General features: G+C 49.5%; 1 protein-coding gene across 7 annotated transcripts in view; it reads left to right on the plus strand.

Moving 5' to 3' along the window:
- The window catches only part of EPB41L4B (erythrocyte membrane protein band 4.1 like 4B), a 121,863-nt gene that overhangs the window by 35,519 nt on the left and 63,726 nt on the right, over nucleotides 1-22,618 (plus strand). For all 7 annotated transcript variants that reach the window (XM_032306937.1, XM_032306938.1, XM_032306939.1 and 4 more), the window contains exons 3-11: nucleotides 8,896-8,938; nucleotides 9,785-9,863; nucleotides 11,801-11,845; nucleotides 13,682-13,734; nucleotides 18,771-18,891; nucleotides 19,923-20,010; nucleotides 20,177-20,265; nucleotides 20,560-20,629; nucleotides 20,728-20,897. In XM_032306937.1, the coding sequence (XP_032162828.1) occupies nucleotides 8,896-8,938; nucleotides 9,785-9,863; nucleotides 11,801-11,845; nucleotides 13,682-13,734; nucleotides 18,771-18,891; nucleotides 19,923-20,010; nucleotides 20,177-20,265; nucleotides 20,560-20,629; nucleotides 20,728-20,897 (758 nt within the window). The remainder of the gene's footprint in view (nucleotides 1-8,895; nucleotides 8,939-9,784; nucleotides 9,864-11,800; nucleotides 11,846-13,681; nucleotides 13,735-18,770; nucleotides 18,892-19,922; nucleotides 20,011-20,176; nucleotides 20,266-20,559; nucleotides 20,630-20,727; nucleotides 20,898-22,618) is intronic.

Below are 22,618 nucleotides of genomic sequence, written 5' to 3' on the forward strand. Positions count from 1 at the left end.
GGGGACGGTATGTGCTATGGTGAGTGCTGTGAATTGTGTGAGACTGATGAATCACAGACCTGTACCCCTGAAGCAAATAATACATTATACGTTAATAAGAAAATTTACTAAGTATCAGTTATGCACTGAGCCCTATTTTAAGTACCATAGATAAAGCAGTGAGCATGTATATGACAGGTGGTGGTAAGTGTTCAGAAAAATAAAGCAGAGTAAGGGGAGAGACAGACTGAGTAAGGGGTGGTGCTGTTTTAGACTGTAGGAAAGGGTGAGTTCCCTGATAGGAGATGTCTGAGCATCTGTGGCTAAGCCTTTCACCCTAAAGACACTTCCTCAGATACTCCCTGGTGGGTCATATGGGACAGTTAAGGCTGAGATTCTCAAAATTGCTGCCTAGAAGTTGGGTCCACCTGAGAATGTCTGTGTGATGCGGAGTCCCAAGATGATGCCACGGAGGCCAGACTTTGTCCATCCTCCGGGCTGCATACCTTCTGGGCAGACGCCCGCTCTCTTCCCACCAGACGCCTCTCAGGACTTCTTGTCTGCTGACAGCCCATCCCCTTACCTCCGTGACTGTTGCCTCAAGCATTCCAGCTGCCACCTTGAGTTAGTGGTCCGGATTCCTTCTCCATGTCCCAACTGGAGATTCATCCCCGCCCAGTGGGACCCTGCTCAGGGGCACACCAGCCTTCCTCTTCCTGCCCCGTGCCCAGTTCTGCTATCTTCCAGGTTGGGCCATGCGTGCCCTGCCTTCTGACCTCACAGGTGGTCTCAGCCTTTTTCACTGGGCAACCTGGGAATTCAAGTTGCCCATCCTTCTAAATATCCTGGACAGTGTTTCCTCGCACTGAAACTTCACTTGGGCAAACCTCGCCCACATTCACTTGGGTCCCATCACCACCCGATCGCTCCAGGAGCTGGAATTCTATCCCATTCCATGATAACTTCCTTGGTTCCATCTTTCCAGTTCCTCTGCACCTGGCCTTGGACCTTAACGATCACCTCCTGCCTCGTTCTCCCCTCTCTTGACCTGGTGGAGCCTCAGCCGTCTCGCCTCCTATGTCCTCACTTGCCTTTTGATGCTCCTGCCCCCGTCACTGTCCCGTTAGCCTCCTCTCCACACACAGGCCCATCTGTCTCCTCTGCTGCCTCTCCCAGGCTGGCAGGCGTTGCTGGAGAGTCACGGGCTGTGCCTTTTGGCACCAGCACAGGTCACAGATCACAGATGCAGCAAAGTCAAAGCCTCTGAGCTACTCCTGGAGCCTTGTTAGCCCCTCTTGGACTCGGTTTCCCTGGTTCCCCTTTGGAATCCTGAGCACAGCCCTGCAGTCCAGTTCTTCCTGCAGCGACTCTGTTCGTGCACTTGGGCTCGCTTCTTGCTGAGAAGACTGAAGTCATTTAGGTAAAACCCTCTGCGTTTTCTTACCCTGCACCTCAAAGTTTCTCTTTCTCTCTGCCTCTCCTTTTTACGGTTTGGTTTTACGGAAACGTGCGTGTTCCTCTAGTAGTTAGCCCCTAGACCGGCATCGCAGTTCCATTTCCAGTTGCTTCCCGAGTGCCACACTTCGAGTGCTCCTCTCTGTCTCCGGTGCCTCCGGCTCTCCCATCGTCTGACACCCGTCAGACGTCTGACACCGTCAGCCCTGCACTTCCCGGAAACGCTTCCGTCTTCTGCCTTCTGTGTGTCTTCATGCACGTGGTATTTTGGGCTTCAGAAGATTGGACTGTGAGTCTGACCTAGACCTTGTTCCTGGCTCTGCCGTGACTCAACTGGGGGCTTTCGATGAGCCACATTTTCTCCCTTGTCCTCAGTTTTTTTCATCTGTAAATGGGGTTCCCGGACCTGCTCCTGAGAGCTCCTCCAGTTCTCGTGTTCTAAAGGGGAGGCAGGTGTGTCTGCCCCACATGGCTTCTTGTGTCCTCGTTTCTGCCATTAGAGCCATGTGCCTGCTGTCCTGGTGCCGTGTCCTCATCTCTAGGTGGCCCCTCTTCAGCCACTCAGATTCCCAGAAAGCCAAGGATGGGACTCTGTTACGAAAGACCGAGCCCTGTGCCTCTGCTCACTGGTCTGCCAGGCATTCCCGTCGGCCAGCGCCCTGGCTCAGGCTCGGCAGGATCCAGGCGTCCTTCCAAGGCCAGATACCTGCAGACGCTCAGACTCTACAGGCTCTCATGTCTTTCCAGCTTCCAGCTCTGAGCGCGATGTGCTTTTCTTCCCCCACAAAGCAAGTGCAGGGTCCTCATCTCCCTGATTTTGAGGGTCCAAGGATGTGCAGTAGATCCCTTCTCATTAGTCTGACTTCTAGGCTGGGCTCCTGACAGGCTGGGTTCTGGTGAGGCCTGCACTCCTCTGTATCCCTGTGCTCGTGGGTTCCCCTCCTCGCATGCCCTTTCTCACCCCGTGTAACCTTCTGGCTGTCCTTCAAGACCGTCTCAAACGACAGCTCTTCCTTCATGCAGCATGTCCGGACGTCCCGGGCTTCTCCTGCTCTCTGGAAACCTTTGAGCTGTTTTGCCTTCTGTAGCAGTTGGCTCCTCTGGCCTGGGGCTCGTTATCTGTGTATATAAACAAACCTTTCTGCTTCAGTCCTGACACTTAAGACTGTTTCTCCCTGGTGACTCTTGTTGACCAGGCATACCACCCACAGCCTCAGTCTTCAGCCCCAGAAGGGACCTTCGCAGCCATTTGTCGATTGTTTCTGTCTTCTTGATGGTGAAATGAAAGCCTCAGACTCCGGCAGGGCCCTCGGTTGAGTAGCACAGCTCAGACTCAAACCCAGGTTTTACGACCTCATGGCTAAGTGCTCTTCTCAGTACACTAGACTTGCGAGCCTGTTTTCCTAACCGTCAAGTAGAGGCAGTAAAGAGTGTGTCGCAGGGGCAGGGACGTTGAGGGGCTCATGAGTTAGGAGGAAGGCTTTTGAAGTCTAACATAGCTGTGGGTCTCCGTTCTAACAAGGCAAGCTGAAGGAGGACCGGAAGTCACCACCGGAGGTGACGCACTTAGGCTAGCTAGAACCTGCAAGGCCACCTTGCCTATGGGAGAAACATTAGCGATTTAGGTGATCCCTCTGGGACTGTTCCCAAGTCATTTATTTTGCGGGCGCCTGGGACAAACGAAGCAATTGATGGCCGGTGTAATAGATGGGGGCCAGGCAGGGAACAGTCTGCATGGCCTTTTAGCTTATGGCCTTGAGGGGCTCCCGTGAGAAATGGCATCCCCACCCCACCCCTGCATGCAGATCCCAGAGGGCTGGCAGTGGCGGGATTTGGCACAGCTCACTGCATACCCAACGTCTGTCCCCAGCTCCCTGCAAAGAGCCAAGCCTGGTTACCAGAGTGTGCTGCCCAGCCCTGAAGCAAGGTCAAAGTCTGTTGGCATTGCCTATTTTTAGCAGTTGAGGCTGGGGCCTCCTGTTTCCCTTTTCCGTATCAAGGCAGGCAGCAGCCCATTCTGTAGATCTCACCTTTGCACAGCTCAAAGCAGGGGTAAGGGCTCTATTTTTATAGAGGAGAGCTTTCTTCTGCGGGAGGAGGCTCTGGCCTCCACCCACCCAGCTTTCTTACAGACTGATCAGATAGCTGCTGTTTCCTGAGTTCCCACTCTGGTGAGCTCTGAGCCAGGCATCAACCTAAAGGCATTGCAAATAATTCTTTAAACTTCATCATCTGGAAAACTAGCTATAGAGCAGATCCATTTTATAGACGATGCAGCTGAGGCTCACTAGGAACCTTGTAAAGGTCAAAGTGAGGGACAGAGGCAGGATGCAAAACCTGGTTTCATTCCAAAGGCCAGCCCTTTCCAGTGGGCTCTACTGGTTCCATTATACATGGTAGCATCTCAGCCACACATGTCCATGTGCGTGCGCCCGCACGAAGGACACGGTTAGGCAGTGGCCATTCAGCAGACTTTGCCTTGGAGCTTCTTCGCTGTCCGTCTTTTTGGCACAGAAGTAATCAGGACCCTGTTCGGGCCTGCTGCATTCTGGTGGGGGAGATGCACCACCCACCAGTGGAATACAGGGATGTGTGTCTTCACTCTGGGAGCCCGGAGGAAGACCACCTGAGTATCCGTGATGAGCTGAGCGAGGCATCAGAGGGAAGAGGGGTACAGGGATTTGTGGCACCGGTAATAATAGCCCCACCAAGCAGGAGCCTCCTTCGGGTCATGCAGGTAGAGCACTCTAGATGGCCAGTGTGGCCATTGTAAGCCCCTCCCAGAGCCCCTCCCAACGCGAAAAAGGGACATTTTATTGGTGGCACGCTTTGCAGCAAGGGACCCAGAACAGGTGATTTGGACCTTTGTCTCTAGACTCGTGGGATGTTTTTCCTCTGGTTTTTGCAGCCTAGAATTGGGCGGATGGGTAATAAGAGGCCCAGGGCTGCGAGGTGAGGTTGACACCGATTTGGTGGCTGCCGAGAGGGTCAGCGTTGAAGGGATGTTTGCAGCTTTGCTCTGACGATCGCTTGGAGGGCCGTCACACGTGCCCCTTATGCGGACACTGCTGAGCCTTCCAGCTGTCTCAGGTGCGCCTGGAAGGAGGTGTTGTCGGGATGCTATTGCTGTGAGGGACAGGCAAGCCTTCCGCTTCGGTGGCTCGTCACAGTTTCCATGGCCACTGAGCCAATTCTTCAGACCTCGTGTTCGAGCACAGCTCAGTGCCCAGGTGAGGAAACAGTCCCAGGGGGCCTGCCCATGGCCACACACTGAGTGGGCGGCAGAGCTGGGACTCGAACTCTCATCTTCTGCCTCCTTCTATTTTAGTCCAGAGGAGTGGGAAACAGCTCAAGAAATGCCACCGGCCTCCCGGCAGCCTGAGTCTGAAGGCTGGCAGAGCGAGGGTTTTCCTGCCCACGTGCAAATATTGATGCTAGCTGGAAAGCTATTGATAGAGGGGTCTCTAAAGTTGATTTAGATGAGTCCCTAAGGAAATCTCGCATAGCTGGTAGATGTGAGGTTACGGGGCTTCCTGTGGATGAGAAGGAGCGATCCCTCCGTAGGTGGGGAAGGCACTCTCTCCAGATCTCTGTGTGTTCACCAGACCGGAAGCTCACCACATCGCCTTTTAAGTTTTTGCGGAGGCTTTGCTACAAGGGCAGGATTGATTAAATCATTTTGGCATTGGTGAGTGATTCAATCTCCCGGCCCCCACTCTTCCTCCTCCCGGTCCCCAGGGGTCAGAAGTAAGCTTAGTCACAGGTTAGTTCCCCTGGCTACGAGTCCCTATCCTCAGGTGCTTTCTGAAAGTCGCCTCAATTGACATAAACTCAGGTGGGGTTGAAAGGGCTTTGTTACGACTGTCAGGACACCTTTATTGCTCTTACAGTGTAGAAAATTCCAAGGGTTTTAAGAGCTCTGTGCCAGAAACCAAGACCAAATATATATTTCTTATTATAAATCCCATCACACACAGTAAGCGCCAAAAGTGTCCTTTCCCTTCTTTCTCTTTTCATCCCTTGGATGTGATTATCTCTCCACATGCCTTCCAGCTCCGATTTAACCGCGAACTAGACACCCTCTGTGAGCGAAGAAACTCTACAGGTCCTGGGCAGCCAGCGATGAGCCGCGGCCCTCACACGTGATGGCGAGGGCTCAGGGGGTGTTCAGGCGGGTTTTAGACCCTGTCGGCCCCCTGAGCTTCTCCTGGCCATCACAGTTCAAGGGCTTCTGTGCAGATTTCGGACAGCTCAGTTCTACAGCCAGCCTTCTCCACGTCATGGTTCCAGACTGATGTACTGTCAGGACAGATGGGCTTTGCCATGTTGATTTACGGAAAGGGTTTTGCCAGATTGACTTGGATGAGATGTTCAGATCAGAAACCACCTTTCTAACACCTGTTAGAGGGTTTGAGTTAAATGTCATGCCCTATGAACTTAGAAATGCCCTCTTCTATCCCCAGTGACTGGTTTAAGGGTCTCTTAAGAGGGCTGGAGCCATTCGCCTTGGCCTTTGCCGACAGGCAGTGTGGCTATATTTAGCTGAACATCTGAGACTGGTCCCACTGCGGCTCAATGCAGGCCTCTGTGCAAGGACAGTGCAGGGATATGATTGACCAAAGGCCACGATGGGCCGTAGCACCCGGGTGTTCATCATGAGGTGGTCTTCTGGGATAGAACACAAGTAATCAGAGTCTGGTCACCTCCTTGTAGCTAAGTAGAAAGTCAGGTCATTTTGAACTGGTTGGATACAAGATAGGTTTTATCATCTCTTGTTCTAGGATTATGGCTGGATTTCTTATTGCTTCTGATGCAGGCAAGCAAACCTGATCTGAATCCTCCCAATAGGGCCAAGGAGCTTTTAAAATGAAACTGTTTCTGATGACTTTCCCAGTTTAGTGGGCCAAAGACTTCTCACAGGTCTCCATTCTGGTATGTCCTGCTTCGGGCAGGGCCCCGTGGCTGGGCAGGAAGGATGGAGGCCAGCCGCCCCACACGGATCAGGGAGCTCCTTACCCACCATGGCCAGAGGAAGAAGTAGGCTGCTGTCCAGGAGGAGCACTAGCCGTGAACTGTCAGTTAACACCAACCACAGACATCTGGCCAACAAACCCCGAAATTGCTTGAGATTTCACAAAGCATAGACCATGATTTTCAGAAGAGGTTGTAGATGTGTCAAGATCCCCAAGATCGGTAGGCTATGTTCCTGGGTCAGAGGAGGATGTGGGAAGACTTCAGCACTAAATATTTAATGGGCACATGGGGAGCCTTTAAAAAATAGTAATGCTCTGAGACTCTGTTTAATGGATCTCGGGTGGGACTTGGGTAGTCGGGACTGCAATGCACAGCCAGGGTTGAAATCCATCGCCACGGGAACAACACAGGTCCGACTTGGATCGAGATCATAGTTTGACCGCGGAGGGAGGGAACAGGGGGCTAAACGGGTTCTATTCCAGATAGAAGGGGACTCAAAGGGAAGAAATGGGACAAACCCCTTGAAGCTCTGAGCCTCTGGGTCTAAGATTAGAAGGCTGGTTGTGGGGAGAACTTCCTTTGCATGGTAATAGTACATTCATTTCAAAGTGAGGGGAAGGAGTTTAGTCATCGCCATTGGTGTGACACTTTGGCAGGAAAGTAAATAGACGTTTATCAGGTCTGGATTTGTCCTCCTCCCAGAGGCTAAGGTCCGAGGTTTTCTGCTTGGTTGAGGGCAGCAGTGACACGGCATTCTGACGGGGCGACCTGATCTTCAAAACCTGCCTGCTAAGCAAACCATGGAATGAACAATGAGAGTGACAGTCTGGCTCACGCCTTGAAGATCGTATTCTCATTAAAAGTAAAAAATTGTGCAGAAAAGAAAAAAAGAAAAAAGTAAACCGCACCCACAGCCCCACATCCACGTCTATAAATCCTTCTGGACATATCTTGATAGAAAATAATAATTTTATATCAACGGGATCCTGGGTTTTGTTTTTTTTTTTCCTTTTCATCAGGTGTTGAGCTGTGGGTCTCTTGCCATGTGGATAAAGAGACCCACATCCGTTTGAAAGACTGAATAGTGTTTCACCACAAGGACGAGCCATTTTTTTGGATCCTTTGTCGATAGACATTTAGGTCATTTCCAACTCATGGCTATTAACAGGAGAGCAAGCAGCCTGCGCTTGTCGCGTCCTGCGGCGCGGATCTTCCCTCATCACGTGGTTGCTGAGCCGGAGGGTGGAGATGGCAGAAGCCCACGTCCTCCCCTCGCACTGCTCACAGCTGATTGTGTTCTAAGTCACCTGTTATTTGCTCTGGTGTTTCCTTGTTCCCCTCCTCCCACACAGTCTTAATGGGCTCCATGGTGAGGGGTAGAGTACGCCGCACTCCCTCAGTCCCATCCTTCCTCGTGGTTAGAATGTGCGGAGCTGAGATTGCTCCTGAGACCGGTCTACAGTCCCTAACCTGCCTCTGGTTCCCAGCAGCCGGGGAGAGACCCCCCGCCTCTGGCTGGGTCATTCCAGACATTACCCTCACGGGCACGTTTCAGTGCGTGGCCAGTTCCTCTTTGCCTCCTTTACCAAAAAAAAAAAAAAAAAAAATTATATCAATCTTGTATTTATTTCTCAAGAATCTAATAGGGGCCTGTGCCTGGCAGGAGACAGGAGAAGAAGGATTAAAAGCGCACCGTCCCTGCCCTCCAGGGCTTGGGATCGCTTGGAGGGCCTTCCAGAGTAAGGGTCCTAACTAAGTACTGTTTTCCCTGGGAGTTAAGCTGCTGAGGCTCCTCAGGACAGTGTAGTATCAACCACTTAGACATGATAGAGGAATTTGCATACGAGGGAAATGGTTTTATGACTTGCAGGGGTGGCTGGGACGCAAGTGTTCTTTCTGATGAAAATGACGGGAAGTTGAAATGTCCTCGTTGACCAGAGCAAAATTATCTCCAGCAAATAAATCTCTGCCTGTCTTCCCAGCTTCTTTGGGGGTCCTTTTCCAGGCAAAAGAATAAAGGGGTCATGAATTTGGGTTTTCTAATTTTAACATTTACACTGACAAGCTTCAAGACCCATGTGTGGTCAGAGGCTCTTGCCAGTGTGGCTGGTAGTCTTTCCTAGGCTGATGGTGACTTAGGAGAAAATGGAGTATATCTTGAGAACTTTAGAAGGAAAAGCCGGTCGACACTCCACTGACCAGAAAGGGCCTCCACAGATCAATTAGTTAAAAGGTTTAAAGTTCTTTTAGGCGCCTCTTTGAAAAGTTAGCGCTCGCTTGAAAAAATGTATTGTACCTAAGCATGGATTTTTTTTTTTTCTTTTAATACCATCCCACACAGCTTGCTGATCCCCAGGCTGAGAACCCTGATCTGGTCTGATCCCTAGTTTCATGAGTAGAATGACTGAAGTTGGTAGAGGAGGGTAAATGCGGGCTGTGTTGTCCAGCTGATGAACTATTCCTAAAGAAACCTTTTCTCTCTTTCAGCACTGGCTGGATCATTCCAAACCCATAAAAAAGCAGATGAAAAGTAAGTAAGCAGAATTTAGCATACTCACTTATTTCTTTGATCGGAGAGTAAAACTCCTTTGCCAATGTTTTGAGGTATTGTGTTTTCCTCAGGACTTGGGAGCGTTTTAAAATAGATTCTGTTTTAAGTGGACGATTTCTCATTTCTTAAGGCTGGCCAAATGTTAGAGTTTAAAATTTGGATAAGGGTTTTTGGTAGATATTAAAAAACAGACTACACTCTCCTTTGAAATCAGGCACCCTTGCCAATGAGAACTGATTAATATGCTCTTCAGAAGCATGACTTTATGCCTATTACATTCATTTGCTAACGAGTGATAAAAGTGGACTCAGAGGATGGGAAGGCTGGCATTCCGACAATCCGGTCCAGCTCTCCGATTTAACAGGTGTGGCAAGCCCTTGTCTTCAGGGTTGTGTATGCGTGGGTCATTTTAAAACATGTAGTACTTTCCAGTGTCCTCACTGTATTTTTAGGTTACAGAACCCTTGATGTGTATGTGTCCCTTTCCTTTAGCTCACTTCGTACTTTGTAGGAAGCTAGTATCCGTTTGGAATATCATGGCAATTGGGTGAAAGTAAAATGTCAGCACTTAGTAATTCATCTAGACGGTTAGGGTTTTATTCCAGAAGGAGTTACTAGCTGCGCCGTCCTTGTCAACGCGAAAGCACATTTTAGTTTTCCAGACTAGAGGATTGAAAAGAACTCACTAGCTTTCTGTGCCCTATTGCATCCTCCCCGGTGTAAGTGTGAGTATGACTAGATTTAACGTGTTTTTCCTTTTGTCCATTCTCTGATCTTCAAAACTGGGGGACAACATCTTCAACCTTCCATCTCCTGTGTGTTCAGTTGGACCTTCTTATGCTTTGCACTTTCGAGTTAAATATTACTCTTCGGAACCAAACAACCTTCGTGAAGAGTTTACAAGGTAGGACAACATGCAGGACAAGGTTTCCCTCTTTCCCGTAGCACTTGCGTTGCAACTTACGGTTTCCCTGTGTTGTGGATCTGCCTCCTCTTCTGTCTGCTGGCTTTCAGTTCTGAGCAAGAGTTGTTTGTACTCTCCCTGTGCTTGTCTCTGTCTTCTGTGGAAAATCTGCCCTTTGCTTAATTTGAACTTTTTCTTAGCAAATCAGAATTTAAAGATTTTATTTTCTTACCATGTTTCTGTTTTGTTGAGCTGAGCGTAAACTGGTGAGTCGTTCGAGGGCACTTTATTTTCGTCTAGGTACAAAAAGGCTTCCCTTTTGGTAGCCTTACCAAGGGAAAATCAGGTGTTGGAAGAGCATTTCTTAGTCCCAGATTGCCATCTTATTTTTTTAAGGGGCTGCACAGTGTTCCCTTGATTGCTCCAATATCAAAGTTGTTGGAACCCCTTCATGTTATCTTTCAGCCCCGCTGGATTTCTTTTGAGCTGTGCCCGCCTATGCCTGTCTCTTGGACTTCAGAAACAGTGTTGAAGCAAAAGAGACTTTAAAAACATTTTAAGTACAGAATTTCCCTCCACTTACCCTTCTGGCAGCGAGACTCTCTACCCAGCCTTCCGCTGCTTTAGATGTCCCTCTTTGTCATTTGTGTGATTGACGTAGCGGTGACATGTCAGCTCATGGTGGTGGCCATTAGCCTGGAGATGACCCCCCAAGGAATACTTTTAAAGACTGCTTGTCCTCATTCTCCACCCTGGAGAGGCCTACTGGCCTTCCGTAGCTAGGTTTTCCTGTAGAAATTGGAAGTTCTGGCCATGTCAGCCCTGTGTTCTCTTTGATGTAAGTACTCAGCTCAGTGGTGGCAAAGCAGCTGTCGGAAGCAGGAACATTCTGGAATGTACTAGAACCTTCAGCTCCCCCATCCTTTGATTTCTGGGTCACCCACATGCTCCTAGATCCATTCCAACAGAGAGTGACCGTCTGCATTGTTTTCCAAGTTCAAACAAATTATTCTCGAGTTCCTCTTCAGAGTCCTTTACGAAACATGCTGCTTCTAGCCATCGTCAAAGCCGGTGATTCTTAACCAGGGTTGTGTGAATCAGAAACACCTAGGACGCTTTTGAACAAATCAGATTCCTGGGGACCACTCTTGCATGTAAGACTGATTCCATAGGTATGGGGCGGAGCGTGGGTAGCTTTGGCTTTTACAAAGCACTATAAGTGGTTCTGATGCCCACATCCTCCTGGTTTAAAAAAAAACCACTTAGTTAAGCCAAGACGCTTAATTTCTTTTTTTTTTTTTTTTACTTAGGTGAACTCCACTTGTGTTATTTGCTGCTTTCCTCTCCCCATTTCTCGTTACCCCATAACTCCCTGCAGCCCAGATCCGGGATTTTTGGGGTGTGTGTGTGTGTGTGTGTGTACACAAGATTATTTTTTGAAAGACAGAGTCTGCAGTTAACCTGTATCAGGAAAAAAGCCTCAAGCAGTTGCTAACTACTGGCAGCTGTAAACTTTCTGATACAAGCAGCTGCACCCTTCCCAGAATGTGCTGGTGGGACTGGCTGAGGGCCACGTCCGGGAACTCCGCCCTGTCTGTCTGATTGGACACGCCGCATGCCTGTGTGTGAGCTCTCCTCTTCTCGAGCACCGCTGGGGCTGCCCAGGCCGTCACTGGACTGTGCTGTGTTCCATGTTCCATCCTCTGAGTATCTTGCAAATCCTATACATGCGCTCACCTGCCTAGCTAGGTTCTGGGAGGCCTTACCTGGAGACTCAAGAGGAGATGCTTCCACCAAAAGTTCTCATTTGATTTGGACTCCTTTTTACAATGCGGAATTGTGGGCTGTGCCGGGGGTGGTATTTGTGATGGGCAGTTGGGGATTGGAAGCGGCTGGGAAAGAGGGACCCTCTGTTGACTTTTCTGTATGTTTATCAGGTACCTGTTTGTTTTACAACTCAGGCATGACATTCTTTCAGGAAAGTAAGTATGTTTTTGTTCTCACTCTTAATGCAGGATAGATCGTAGTATATTTCTAAATCACTGTTGATGTTGTTGTTGTTTTAACTCTTCTACCCTTGTTCCCTTTTCAAAATTCAAAAAAAGTACACCAGGCATTGTAAAGTGAGTCTAATACTTGTATCACTGTCATTGTCATCTTGTTTTAAATGATTACTCTATGGCTTGAAGCATTTCCAAGAGCATTTACTATCTTAAGTGATGTGCATTTGGGAATAATTCTCTCCCTGATCACATCCCTGCCCCATTCATAATGGCTTTTGTCGTATTTGCAAGCAAGATACGTTATTAGTATGTATACACTTACAAGCGTTTGGGCAGTCAGAAGTCTCATTCATCACCATCTGCATTTAAGCAACGAAACGGGTTATGTTCTGACTCTGATGGGAGGTTTCGACATCTCGCCTCATTTCCTGTTCCCCTCTTAAAAATGGTTTTTCAATACCAGGCCTCTGGCGACAATGATTGGTGAGCGCAAGGGGGTTTGGTACCCATGTGGTTGGTCTCGCCTGCAGCATTCATTTTAAGGATGGGAAATTCCAATGTCCTAGCCCTTACAGTTGTGTCACTTCTCTACATACATACTGACCATATTCTATTCCACGGAAAATGAAGGCCGTACTGAATCTCAAAAAGGGATCCCTGATGCTCAAAAGAGCCTGTCTTGATTTTGAATACACTCAGAAGGAAATTGGAAAAGTGATGTCCGAATTTGCAGGCTCTGCATCGAACATACGCTATAGAAACCTTGATGGCGATATATACCATGGAACAAGTAGATTGTACAGTGTATACATTTGCCTTTTTCAGTCATGCACTACAAATCTTCGGTGTGTGTATTACGAGTGTGTGTGTATTTCTATCTCTCTCCTTCTCTGCATACTGTGCTCCTCCTAAGAAAGGCCTCTTATTTTTAGTAATTGTCTTCCACTTGGAAAAATATTAATGGCGACATCTTGCATTTTTATGGTACTTTGTAGTTTCCGTGTACTTTGGCCTGATTTACCTGATATACACAGTGGTGCCCTGGTCCCCAGCACTGCCTCCTTCCAGCTGGGTGGCCTTGAGCAAGACACGTGAACACTCAGTTCCTCATCTCTAAAGTGGGGGGTGGGGGAGCCCTGGGAGCACCCGTCTTTGGGGCTTATAAACTCTGTGCATTGACCGCATTTGGCCATACATGTGAAAGGCTTTAAGAACTATGAAGTGCTGTACCAATGGATGTCATTATTATTTTTCTGACTCAGTTTGTAATTTGAAGTGTGAATGAGATCAGTGATTGGAGGTGTAGTAATTCCCCTCCGTGGGTCTGCCTCCCTTCTACTTACGAGAACGCTTGAGTGTGCCCAGCTGTCCTGGCAGTGTTAGATAGTGTGTCTGTCTGCTTATTTTTAACATTATGACCTGGTTTCAAGAAAGACGTAAGACAGCTTGAAAAGGCGCATGTACTAGATCAAGTAAGTTTCAGAATCACAAGGCAAGGGAAGGCTGTTCATTTCATTTCCCATACGTCCCCCATCCTTGCCAAATCCAGTAAAATTGCCCGCAGGGTGGAGAGAGACTATACCAGGGTTGGGTGCTTTTGCTAGATGGTGAGACCGACTTTGGAAATAGGTAGCGGAAGTCAGCTTGTTTGCATTGTTTAATGTGGGCAGCAAAAATAGAAGCCGCTGGGAAAAATCATTATCTAAATATCACTACCTTTTGAAAAATGACTTTAATGATATTTTGTATGGTTTACGAGTATTAAAGTTCATATACAGAATTAATTTCCTCTCTCTCTCTCTTTTTCCCCCCAAGATTGAAATGCCCCTATGAAACGGCTGTGGAATTAGCTGCTCTCTGTCTACAAGGTACATTCTTCTTTGGTGGTAATTAGCATTTTAATGTTACGCTCTTGTTTCAGCGATTGATGATCCCGTGTACCAGGCTCAGTTCTCTGCTTTGGGGTATAATTGGATACAGTACGGCCTCCATGTCCAAGTAGCTTGCGGTCCCGTGAGGACATGGCAGAACCACAGAGAGGTAGCATAGTTGCTGCAGGGGGCTTAGAAGGCGAAGGCCCTTCGTGGGGATGAGTGGATGAGGGTGCACAAAGGAATCAAGACACAGAGTAGGGAAATGCAGAGAGGCATCAGCGGTCGCGTGGTGTCAGAGGGTCGAAGTTTAAGAACCCGGAGAAGTGGACAGACTTGAACCCTGTTTAGACAGCATGACTTTCATGCTGTCAGCAGCAAGCCCCTGAAGGCTCTTAAGAGGGAGGCAGGCCTGGTCAGGTGTGCGTTTAGAAAGAGCATACCGTCTGTGATGGGGAGGAAGGACTGGAGCAAGGCCAGGGCTGCGGCTGCCGTTAGAAGGTGTTGCTGTAATAAAAGGAAACTGACCAGGGCAGGGGGCACACGCACGCATGCGCACACAGACCCCCCAAAAAACATTATTGGTGCAGGAGAAGGACCTGGTCATGAGATCTGTGGCAGGTGATGGGAACAGTGAATGGTTAGAACAGTTGGCTCCTGTGAAGGGCCTCTTGGCTGAGAGGTGCCAGGGGGATCCCCAGTAGCTTCTTGAGTGTTCACATCTGGCTGCAGCAGAGAGGTCAGGCCAGAAGCATTGACAAGGTGTCATTTGCTTAGAGGTGGGCCATTAGATGGTAGGTTTGCCTGCATGGTTGTCAACGTTGGCTGTTCCATATTAGGCACTGGTGGATTTTAGTTTAAAATGCATAAGAAACCCTTGCTAAGGTCTCCAACATTAATTAAGAGGATACGAACGTGTAACTGCACATAAGGAGTTTTATCAGTATATCAGATAGACATATGTTGTGGATTCATTTACCAGTGCATTTATCGGCTTCTATGGGATAATTAATTATGATGTATTTATGCGTATTACTAATTAATTTTGAATACCATCATAAGATTTGGCTTCCAGCTTTTGTATTTGCCAATTTTTAGAATTGATCTACGTCTTCAAATTATAAAATCAGTACACATCTATGATAGAATATCAGGACAGCAGCACAATAGACATATAGAAGGAAGGAACGAACGAACCTATCATCCTGCCATCCACAGATAATCAAGAGTGTCTATAAGCCGGGTGCAGTTTTTACAGTGTAATTCTGATAAGTCATATATAATTTTTTGTATGACTTTCTACTTGGTATTTTTAGTGTACATTTTTTGCCGTAAAGATGGTGTTTAATGACTGCAGGATACTCCCCTTACCTGATAATACTATTCCTTAGTCACTTTAATTCTTGTTTTCTAATGGGGGCTCGCATATAGCAGGTGCTCAATAAATACAGAAGGAATCAAATGGAGTGGGAGAGGCCCTTCAAAGACTGTGGCTGAAGGGGGAGCTTGCCCCTGAGGTCTGAAAGCACGGATGGTAGAGATGACAATATTGTCCTCTGTGAATGTCTGTGCTAAATACAATGCTGCGTGCTTCATGTCCACGTTTCCTGATACAACAGTCCTTATGGTGAGTGCTTGGGGGACATGGCAATCTGCTCTCCATTTTGGCCAGGTATAATATCACCAGTTGGCCAAGTAGTATCCACGCTAGAGTTTCTGAATCTTCAGGAGTTTCTGCCGTCAGAGTTGGTGGCTTAGCAGTAGATGTCACAGTGTGGTTAACGGGACGAAGTCACAACCCTGTCCGACCCGGGGCCATCATTCTATGGGTCCGGAACCATGAGCGTGCCAGGCACATACATTCTCATCTTCCCCTCCCCTCCACTCTCCCTCACTTCCTGCCATGGGATGAAGTCATCGTCACACTCCCAAAGTCCAGCTCTGGTAGGACCACTTGCTGCACTTCAGAGCTGGGGCAGGCGTGAATGAGGTCGCTGTCTGTGAGCCTTTCTCGGGGAGATGACCCATTTGAGTTGGAACCACAACTGAGTGTCATTTAAGATACAGTCATTGTTTCCCATATGAATGAAGAAGGCTGAAGGCTTAGACACACAAGTCGGGGAGGTCTTTTTACGTTGTCCCTCTGAGGCCTCTTTTCCCCACATCCCATTGGGAGGTGCCACAGCCTGCTTTCCAGTTCGACCCTGTGGAGCCAGTCTGCCTCAGGTCATCAAGGTTACTGGAGCTTGTCTGGCTTTGCATAAAATGGAGGGTGTGCTTTCCTCCCTTGCTTGAGCCTTGCAGACATGTCTTGCTGTGGTTGTCCTTGAATGGATGGTGTTCTGGAGGGTCAGACGCAGTGGCCCTGAGTGAAGGCTACGCTCTTTTGGGGACCAAGTTGACGGTAGATTTGAAAGTTACTGGGACATCTGAATGGCTCAGTCAGTTAAGCATCTGCCTTCAGCTCAGGTCATGATCTCAGGGTCCTGGGATCAAGTCCCGCATCGGGCTCCTTGCTCAGCGGGGAGCCTGCTTCTCTCTCTCTCTCTCTCTCTCTCTCAGCCACTCTCCCTGCTTGTGTTCTCCCTTTCTCTCTCTCTGACAAATAAATAAATAAAAGCTTAAAAAAAAAAAAAGAAAGAAAGTTAATTCAGGCAGAAAGAAAGAGTGGGGGCATTGGGCCGTCGTTGGCTGTGTGTCCCCTGATCTTCTTTTGTCCTTGCAGCAGTTCCCAATTTTACAGGCGGGGCATCAGAAATGGCGAGCAGTTAAGTGGCTTGCCCGGGTGGCACAGAGATAGTGGACGGTAAAGGACGGATTCGGGCCCTCCTGTGTCTGAGCTGTTTCCACCCTACCCCACTCACCCCCACCCCACCAGGACCCTGGCTGCAGAGCTCACAGACAGTGAGTGTCATTTGGCCGGCAGATTCTCAGAAGGTGGGCGTGCTGTCTCAGCATACGTGTACTAGGTGTCGCTCCTGCTGGTTCTCGCCCAGCAACAGTGAGGAGGGACCCGGGCCCCCTTGCCCGGTCTCAGGAAAACCTTACCATTGTCTGGCTTCTTCCTGCTGTGCTTGATGATGTTAGTGGTGTCGCTGAGACGTCACTCAACCCAGGGTTCTGTTGCCCCCCTTCGGCCCGTGGGTGCAGGGGAAGCGTGGTTCATAGGAAGGGGAGCTCTGCCCACACTGCCCCGCTAGCCTCACCAGCCCCCTAGTTTCAGGGTGAGCACTTGGTCAGAGGTCAGTGGTAGCCCGGGGAGCCCAGCCCTCCCCTTCGCTGGGTGCGTTATTTCCAGAGCAGAATCCTCATTTGTGACTTTGCTTGAGATACCGAGTAGTTGCACACCCTGCCCCAGCCCACCCTGGTGATTTTAGGGGCCTGTCCGCCCAGAGTTGCAAATGAGGGTGAGGAGATGTTCACCAGGTCCCCTCCCCGTGTCAGGCAGCGTCCCATCCAGCCCTCCCATGTCCCCTCTGAGCGTGGTAGTCCTGCGTCTTTGTGGACAGAAAAGGCTCAGCCCTTCTGCAAGCCCATTGGGTCCCTCCGGAAAAGTGGGCTCTCGGATTGGAAAGGCTGCTGGGGACTTAGTGAGGGCTGTGACTGGAGGGGTTCAGACGGTATGACTGTGTGCTGACTCATCAGTTGGTGGGATCTGTTGTGTTGAGCCGGGCTTCTCAAGGTGTGTGCCCTGGTCAGCTGCATCGGCATAACCTGGGAACTTGCTAGAAATGCACATTCTCAGGCTTCATCCAGCCCTATGGTATCAGAATCTTGGCAGATGGGTTTCAACAATGTGTGTTTTAGGGGTACCTGGGTGGCTCAGTGGGTTAAAGCCTCTGCCTTTGGCTCAGGTCATGATCCCAGGGTCCTGAGATGGAGCCCCGCTTTGGGCTCTCTGCTCAGCAGGGAGGCTGCTTCTCCCTCTCTCTCTCTGCCTGCCTCTCTGCCTGCTTGGGATCTCTGTTTGTCAAATAAATAAAAATCTTTAAAAAAACAGTGTGTGTTTTAGCGAGCCCTCTGCGTGATCCTGATGCACATGCAAGTTCAAAGGCCAGGGGTGCAGATCCGTGCTTTCCAAAGTAACCTGTGAGCCCATCACCTGGGCTTCTGGTGAAAAGGCAGCTTTGACATCAGTAGTTCTGGACTGGAGCCTGAGACTGGGCATTAGAAGCAAACTCCCGGGTGATGCGGACCCTGTGCATAGTAGCGGGATGTTAGAGAAACCTCTGGAAGATTCCTTTCCATCCTGGGGTCCGCCCCCTGAGCTGCAGGGGTGGGGTCCGGGCTGGGGAGAGTGGATTTTCTCATTCCTGTCTTGGAGGCCTGGGGCCCCCTGTGTCCTCAGGCCCTCCATCCTGTGGGGTACTTGGCGAGAGCAACTAGTGTGCAGGGCGCCCCGGGCTCTCTGTTGGGACTGCTCACGTGGCTGTTCCCCGTCTGCGCTGGTTCTGGCTGACTTGCCGCAGTTGCTCCTGCAGCCTTGTCACCCCCTCCCTTCCTCCTCCCCTCCGCCCTCCTCCCCTCTCTCTCCCGGCTTATTTTCCCCCAGATTCTACATGTACTGAATGCTTGATTGGTCCTCTCCAGCACTGCAGGCTCGGGAGTGCTGCTCGGACCCACCCTTCGCGAGAGCCTGCTGAAATGGATGTTTCCGAGCAGGTCCTCGTTCCCTGCAGTTGCCTTTTATTGCAGATTTGGGCTCTACCACCTCACGGGGGAAACATAATCTGGGCCTCCTTGGGTAGGAGAAGCAGGCGAGAGAGAGAGAGACACACACACACAGTCATAACTGAGATAATGGTGTTTTGACCAGTGGGGAAGGCACGAGGATGATTCTTGGGGATTCTGGATGTACGTTTGGGCACCAGGTGGGAGTTCAGCCCTCCTGAAAGGAGGGGGGTCCTCCACATGGGGGTACCTATGCTTTATTACAGTTGTGCAAACTGCCTCTGGACCTGGTTGCAGCAATCACCGAAAGCATTCACTGTCTCCTGTTTTGTTTTTTTTTTCCCCTTTTATGAACCTCGCAGCGGAGCTGGGGGAGTGCGAGCTTCCAGAACACACACCAGAGCTTGTGTCTGAGTTTCGGTTCATTCCAAATCAGACAGAAGCGATGGAATTTGATATCTTCCAGAGATGGAAAGAGTGCAGGTACCATCTCGCATTCTCATGCGTTTCTTTCGTGATCTGTAAGTGTGTGTCGGACTCGGATGTGGCAGCACAGTTGCTCTGGTTGAAGACTATAAAACTGTAGCTCCAGCTTTTCACTTTTCGCCTGTGGCTCTCAGTCCCATGTTTCCAAAGCCCCCTCCCCCACCACGACACCTGTCTTTCCTGAGATAGTGAGATACACAGGCAGGACAGAACCACACTCCTGCTGCTCTCTGAATTACAGAGCCTGGTCCTGACTGGCTTGTTCCAGCGGGGGACCCCGCTGCTCACCTGGCCTCCTAGAGGGAGCAAGGAGGCTCTGCCTCCGTGTCTTCCTCCACACCTGGGTCTCTGTCTGTGGCCTGTATTTGAGACCACGTGTTGTAGAGCGTTATATTTCAGGACATGCGATGCCACAGCTAGATCCAGCCTTGTCGTTTACGCCTTGCCTCTTCCCTCCTTCTCCCTGGGGTCTCCCTAGCAGACAGTTTCATGCGTTTCTGCCCTCCCAGCCCACCTTCCCAGACTATGCCTCCTCTGAGTCAGTCGTGGTCTTAGAAACGGAGCCTAGTTTCCTCCTATCCTTCCTTCCTTCAAAGGGGCCTCATGACCTTTTTTTTGAAACTGGAAGGTGATGCTAGCCCACTCTCATACCAGGTCAGAACGGCAGAGGAAGATGTGGCTGTGGCATCGCGGTGTCACGCCCCACATGTGCGCGCCCCCCCCCGCCCCCCCCCACTGTCCTCTCTGTAGCCAGTGGTGCAGCTCTCTGGCCTTTTTACCTGGCGTGGACACAGCCACGTCCATGCACAAAAATCGTCGCCTTCTGTGCTCACATTATAAGCGCTGCTATCTGTCCTCTTTCTAGTCAGAGAGCAGTCTGTCCATAGAGGCCTTTTCCTGTTCACCCGGATTGGTGTCCCTTGTTCTTCTAATTGCTGCCAAGCATCCCAGTGTGGCTGTGCCCCTCAGAATCCCGTCGTGGGGGTTACGAGCCACAGTTTACATGTGTTTCCGTTGGTTTTTCTAAGGGGAAAGAGCCCTGCCCAGGCGGAGCTGTCCTATCTGAATAAAGCGAAGTGGCTGGAAATGTATGGGGTAGACATGCACGTTGTCAGGGTAAGAACTGTGTGGGTTAAGTCTGGGGGTCTCTTGGGGTGCGCTGCGACTGGGCCACGTGTGAACAGTGTGCCGGCAAAGTAATGTGGCGAGGAAACTGTTTTGCATTCTGCTCTGTGACGACCTGTTAGAACCCTGTACCGATTGTCACTTCGTTTATTTGTAGGGAAGAGATGGCTGTGAATATTCTCTTGGACTGACCCCGACAGGCATATTAATCTTTGAAGGAGCTAACAAAATAGGCTTATTCTTTTGGTAATTTAGTTTTGTCTAATCTTAAAAATGTCTTTTCCTATTTTGTGGTGGAATTCTCTGTGGATGATCATTGAGGGATATTGGCAACACCCAGACGTGCTTTAAAAACACACCGTACTCTCGCCTACGCGGGTGTTTGGCAGTGGCCGTGAGAGTTCTGGGTAAATAAATCACTTGAATGAATGAATGATTTCTTGAGCAAATCAAAGCTTAAAAAACGTAGAAAGGAAACTGCTGTTTGTGTAGATCGTCTTCCTGCCGATTGTGCTTTTAAAATGTTTTCTCTCTGACCAGGCCTAAAATTACCAAAATGGATTTTAAAAAGAGCAAATTGACGCTGGTGGTGGTGGAGGACGATGACCAGGTAAGGCTTGCCCGTGGTCCTCCGCCCTCGCCGCAGACCCTGCCCGGCCGAGGTCACGGGCGCGCACCGATCGCGGCACCGTGTGCTTCGCCTCGCAGGGCCGGGAGCAGGAGCACACGTTCGTGTTCCGGCTGGACAGCGCCCGGACCTGCAAGCACCTCTGGAAATGCGCCGTGGAGCATCACTCCTTCTTCCGCCTGCGCACGCCGGGGAACAGCAAATCCAACAGATCAGACTTCATCCGGCTGGGGTCCCGCTTCAGATTCAGGTGGGTACCGGCCTCCGCCCCCTGGACACACCCTTCCGAAGGAGGGGCCTGGGGCGTGTCTCCTGAATGGAGCCAAGTGTGGGTGTGTGTCCGGAGGCTTGAGTCGGACATCCCTGCTTCTTTCTTGAGATCTGACCTTCCGTCCCTGAACTCTTTTAAAGTTTTTATGTATTTATTTGAAAGAGAGAGAATGAGACAGAGAGCATGGGGTTGGGGTGGGTGGACAGAGGGCGAAGCTGACTCCCGACTGAGCAGGCAGCCCAGTGCAGGACTTGATCCATCCCAGGACCCCAGCATCATGACCTGAGCCACAGACAGTTGCCCCCGTGAAGTTCTTTAAGCCTCCATGTCCTCATGGATAAAATGGGGCAAATACCAAAATTGTTATTTGCTGACATGTAGCTGGAAATGTGCAGTAGACACTAGCCACATGTGGCCATTAAGAGTATTATTAAATGAATTTTTTTAAAAAGTAATTTGGGTGGGAGAGCACTTGTGGTGCTAATTGGGGAGGGATAGAGAGAGGGCACCCCCAAGAGCAGCTCCATCTCATGACCAACGGGATCATGGCCTGAGCCGAAATCAAGAGTTGGATGCTCAACCGACCAAGCCACTCCAGCACCCCAAGACTAATATTAAATAAATATTTGAATTAAATTATTATTTAAATTAAATAAATTAAGAAATTTGGTGATGATTAGAATGAGAGCAGATTTCCACATGTGTGCAAGTGACCCAGGATAGGCTCAGTAAATATCTGAATCTGAAAAGACCCCAAAAACATGAAGAATTTCATTTTCCCCATATTTTTACTTATGAATGTAAGACCATGTCTTTCAAATAACATAAACATTCCTTGGGGGCTTATTAAAAATGAGGATTTATGAACTCATCCGAGACCCTTGTAATCAGAATTGATGGGGTGCGCGCACATACGTGTTCATGAGTAAGGCCTGGGAATGTGCATTTTAAATGACCTCCCCAAGGTTGGTTTCCAAGGCTCGTTTACAGATCTGAGAACCACTGTTATACACTCTAAAACTTCACCTGGTTTCATAACCTCTACCCACACAAGGCATGTCCTTGAACTCTTGAATATGCCAAAAAATGTGCTCATCTCAGATTTATGTACTGTGCAAGGAAGTGGCTGTTGGGATGGCTGCCAAGGTGGGTTTTTCCATCCTGGGAGGAAACTCCCCCAGGATTTGGCCAGACCAGGCTCCTTCTGCTCCTTGAAGAGAAGAACTGAGAAAGGAAGGGAAGGTCAGAGACAAGGATGGCCCTTGGAGGCACTCAGAGTAGGAGACAAGTGACCCCTTCTGTGTGAGAAATCCTCAGCCGAGTGTGACTGGGATACAGCCGCTCAGACAGAAACAGCGCACGTCCTGGAAACGGCAGCGAGGCCACACGGTGGTTGAAACCCAGAAGGCCTTGGTGAAAGAAGTCCTGTTTCCCTTGGCAGAGTAAGGAGGGCCAAGGTTGACTTAAGTGGTCATTGATTACGGCGTTTTAGAGGAGATAAATGTCTGCATAATGTGTTGTGAAAGGTTATTTTATTTGTGGATCATTGTTCTCTCTCAGTCAGATGTTCCGAGTACTTGGACCTGCTCTGTCTATGGAGTCAAGGGGCTGGTACCTAAATTGCAGGCTTTTGTCTTTCGGTGGAAATATCTGCCCCTATAATACAGCCTGCGTTTGGCAGAGGTTTTATTTCCAAATGC

The sequence above is a fragment of the Mustela erminea genome, chromosome 12 (assembly GCF_009829155.1).
Source record: "Mustela erminea isolate mMusErm1 chromosome 12, mMusErm1.Pri, whole genome shotgun sequence".
Taxonomy (NCBI): Eukaryota; Metazoa; Chordata; class Mammalia; order Carnivora; family Mustelidae; genus Mustela; species Mustela erminea.